This window comes from Epinephelus moara, chromosome 21, assembly GCF_006386435.1.
Source record: "Epinephelus moara isolate mb chromosome 21, YSFRI_EMoa_1.0, whole genome shotgun sequence".
NCBI lineage: Eukaryota > Metazoa > Chordata > Actinopteri > Perciformes > Serranidae > Epinephelus > Epinephelus moara.
Genome location: NC_065526.1, coordinates 143,932 through 146,667, shown reverse-complemented (window position 1 = coordinate 146,667; position 2,736 = coordinate 143,932). Strand labels below are relative to the sequence as shown.

Here is a 2,736-nt window from a genome sequence, read left to right as displayed (position 1 = left end):
ACCAGTACCTGCTACAAGGAAACCAGGACCTGCTACAAAGACACCAGTACCTGCTACAAGGAAACCAGGACCTGCTACAAGGAAACCAGGACCTGCTACAAGGAAACCACGACCTGCTACAAAGACACCAGTACCTGCTACAAGGAAACCAGGACCCCGGGAAAATGTGGGGAAGGTTTAACGTTAAAAAAATTTGGATACCGTCCAACTCTAGTTGACAGAAGTTTCTGGAAAGAAATCATTACCTTCTGCAGCGTGATCAGTCCCTCCTGTGTGTTCGGATCAGTGATCATCCTGAAGGTTCCCAGTCCATCGCCATCCAGGATCCTGTAGTCCATCTCAGCGTTTGGACCAATGTCCAGATCCAGGGCTTTGATTTTAGCGACTACGGCTGAAACCAGTGTCGATTCTGGAACCCTGAACTGGTAACTCTCTGAAGGGACAGACACACACACAGGTAATCACACAGGTACATAAAGGTTCCTGAAACACCTTCAGATGTCACATCAGTGCTTTGATGATGTCACATCTACAGTTCAAAAGTCAGACTTACTGCGGGGGAAGCGAGGGGGGTTGTCGTTGACATCAGTCAGCCTCACTGTGACAGAGGTAGTTCCGGACAAACCACCCATCTGACCAATCATGTCTTTGGCCTGGACGATCAGCAGGTAATAGTCCTGCACCTCTCGGTCCATGTCAGGTAGAGCTGTCCGCACCACACCTGCAGGACAGGTGAGACTGAGCTTTAATAAACACAGTGAAACACCTGCAGGACAGGTGAGACTGAGCTTTAATAAACACAGTGACACACCTGCAGGACAGGTGAGACTGAGCTTTAATAAACAAAGTAACACACCTGCAGGACAGGTGAGACTGAGCTTTAAAAATCACAGCTACACACCTGCAGGACAGGGGAGACTGAGCTGTAATAAACATAGTAACACACCTGCAGGACAGGTGAGACTGAGCTGTAATAAACACAGTAACACACCTGCAGAACAGGTGAGACTGAGCTTTAAAAATCACAGCTACACACCTGCAGGACAGGTGAGACTGAGCTGTAATAAACATAGTAACACACCTGCAGGACAGGTGAGACTGAGCTGTAATAAACACAGCTACACACCTGCAGGACAGGTGAGACTGAGCTTTGATAAACACAGCTACACACCTGCAGGACAGGTGAGACTGAGCTGTAATAAACACAGTAACACACCTGCAGGACAGGTGAGGACAGGTGAGACTGAGCTGTAATAAACACAGTAACACACCTGCAGGACAGGTGAGACTGAGCTTTAATAAACACAGTAAAACACCTGCAGGACAGGTGAGACTGAGCTGTAATAAACACAGTAACACACCTGAACAAACTTCATGTAACAGAATCATAAACACAGCCCTTACATGATGATGTCCTGCTGCGGCTCCTGAAGAACACAAGCACTCCGACAGACTCTGAGGTGAGGTCACATCCTGTAGGTGGAGCTAACGTTAGCTCTGTTCACTTGTGACGTGTATTGATATTAATGATGGACTGAAGATTTTCAGTCCCCTCCTACCTGTCAGTATTATAAACAAACTCTCAGACAAGTTTTATATTCTCACATCACAGTCCTTCAGGTGTTCACAGTTAGGTAGTTTTTTTCCCATTCAACGTTCTCTGTTTATTTGAACCTGGGTTGGTCCTGGACAGTTTGTGACACGCTCTGTATTATACGTCTACGACCATGTTAATCTCTCACATCCAGAGTCATTTAACTGACAGATGAGGATTTCAGATGGTAATCCACAGATTTTAGAACAAATGTGTGACACATGGTTTAAAATGGAACATTCAGATCTGTGACAGCATTTCATTCTGATGAGTGTCAACGACCTCCTGTTCTGTCTCTGTCTGTCTGACACAAGCGCCACACACAGGTGTTTAACATCTATCAGACTGACAGAAGAAACTAGAACACCTGTCAGTTTTTATAAAGTTTCTGTCTGATGACATGTTCACACAAAACCTTATAAATAAGGTTTTAACTGAACAAGAACAGAAAAACATCCTGTTTGATTTTGGTCCCGTTAGACAAGTCAGAATGACTCGAAGACGTCAGACTGAATGTCGATGTTAACAGGAAGTGAGCAGGGAAACATCATGTGACCTGTAACTGACGAGAGCTGTTTATAATCACATAATCCACACACACACACACACACACACACACACACACACACACACAATCTACAGTTAATTCACCATCATCATGTTTAAGACTCACTTATAGGTTAATGCTGCAGGGACGGGATGGGGGGGTGGGGCTTGTTATCGTGTAGTTTCATTATTAAAGGTTTGTTATTAAAATTAAAGGTCTGATCACAGAATGAAGGAAAGAGACGTTTGTCCTTTCAGGACACAGCAGAGGACAGTCAGCAGCACGAGACCATGGACCATAGCTGTTAGCAGTCAGCTGCTAACTCAGAGAAGAACAGCAGCTGTTAGCATTTAGCAGCTAACTCAAAAAAGAAGAACAGTAGCTGCTAGCAGTTAGCGGCTGACTCAAAGAAGAAGAACAGCAGCTGTTAGCAGTTAGCAACCACCCAATGAGAGCATGACCTGGACTATGCCTGAGGTGTGTTCAGGTGTTGTGTTCAGGTGTGTTCTGGTGTGTTTAGGTGTGTTCAGTTGTGTTCAGGTGTTGTGTTCAGGTGTGTTCAGGTGTTGTGTTCAGGTATGTTCAGGTGTTGTGT

At 45.1% G+C, this 2,736-nt stretch overlaps 1 protein-coding gene across 1 annotated transcript in view; it reads right to left on the bottom strand.

The window, feature by feature from the left end:
* LOC126409115 (cadherin-7-like) overlaps window positions 1–2,736 on the bottom strand; it is a 59,299-nt gene that overhangs the window by 16,124 nt on the left and 40,439 nt on the right. Inside the window, exons 6-7 of the mRNA XM_050075052.1 lie at window positions 554–721; window positions 246–433 (exon numbers count right to left, since the gene is read on the bottom strand). Of these exons, the coding sequence (XP_049931009.1) occupies window positions 246–433; window positions 554–721 (356 nt within the window). The remainder of the gene's footprint in view (window positions 1–245; window positions 434–553; window positions 722–2,736) is intronic.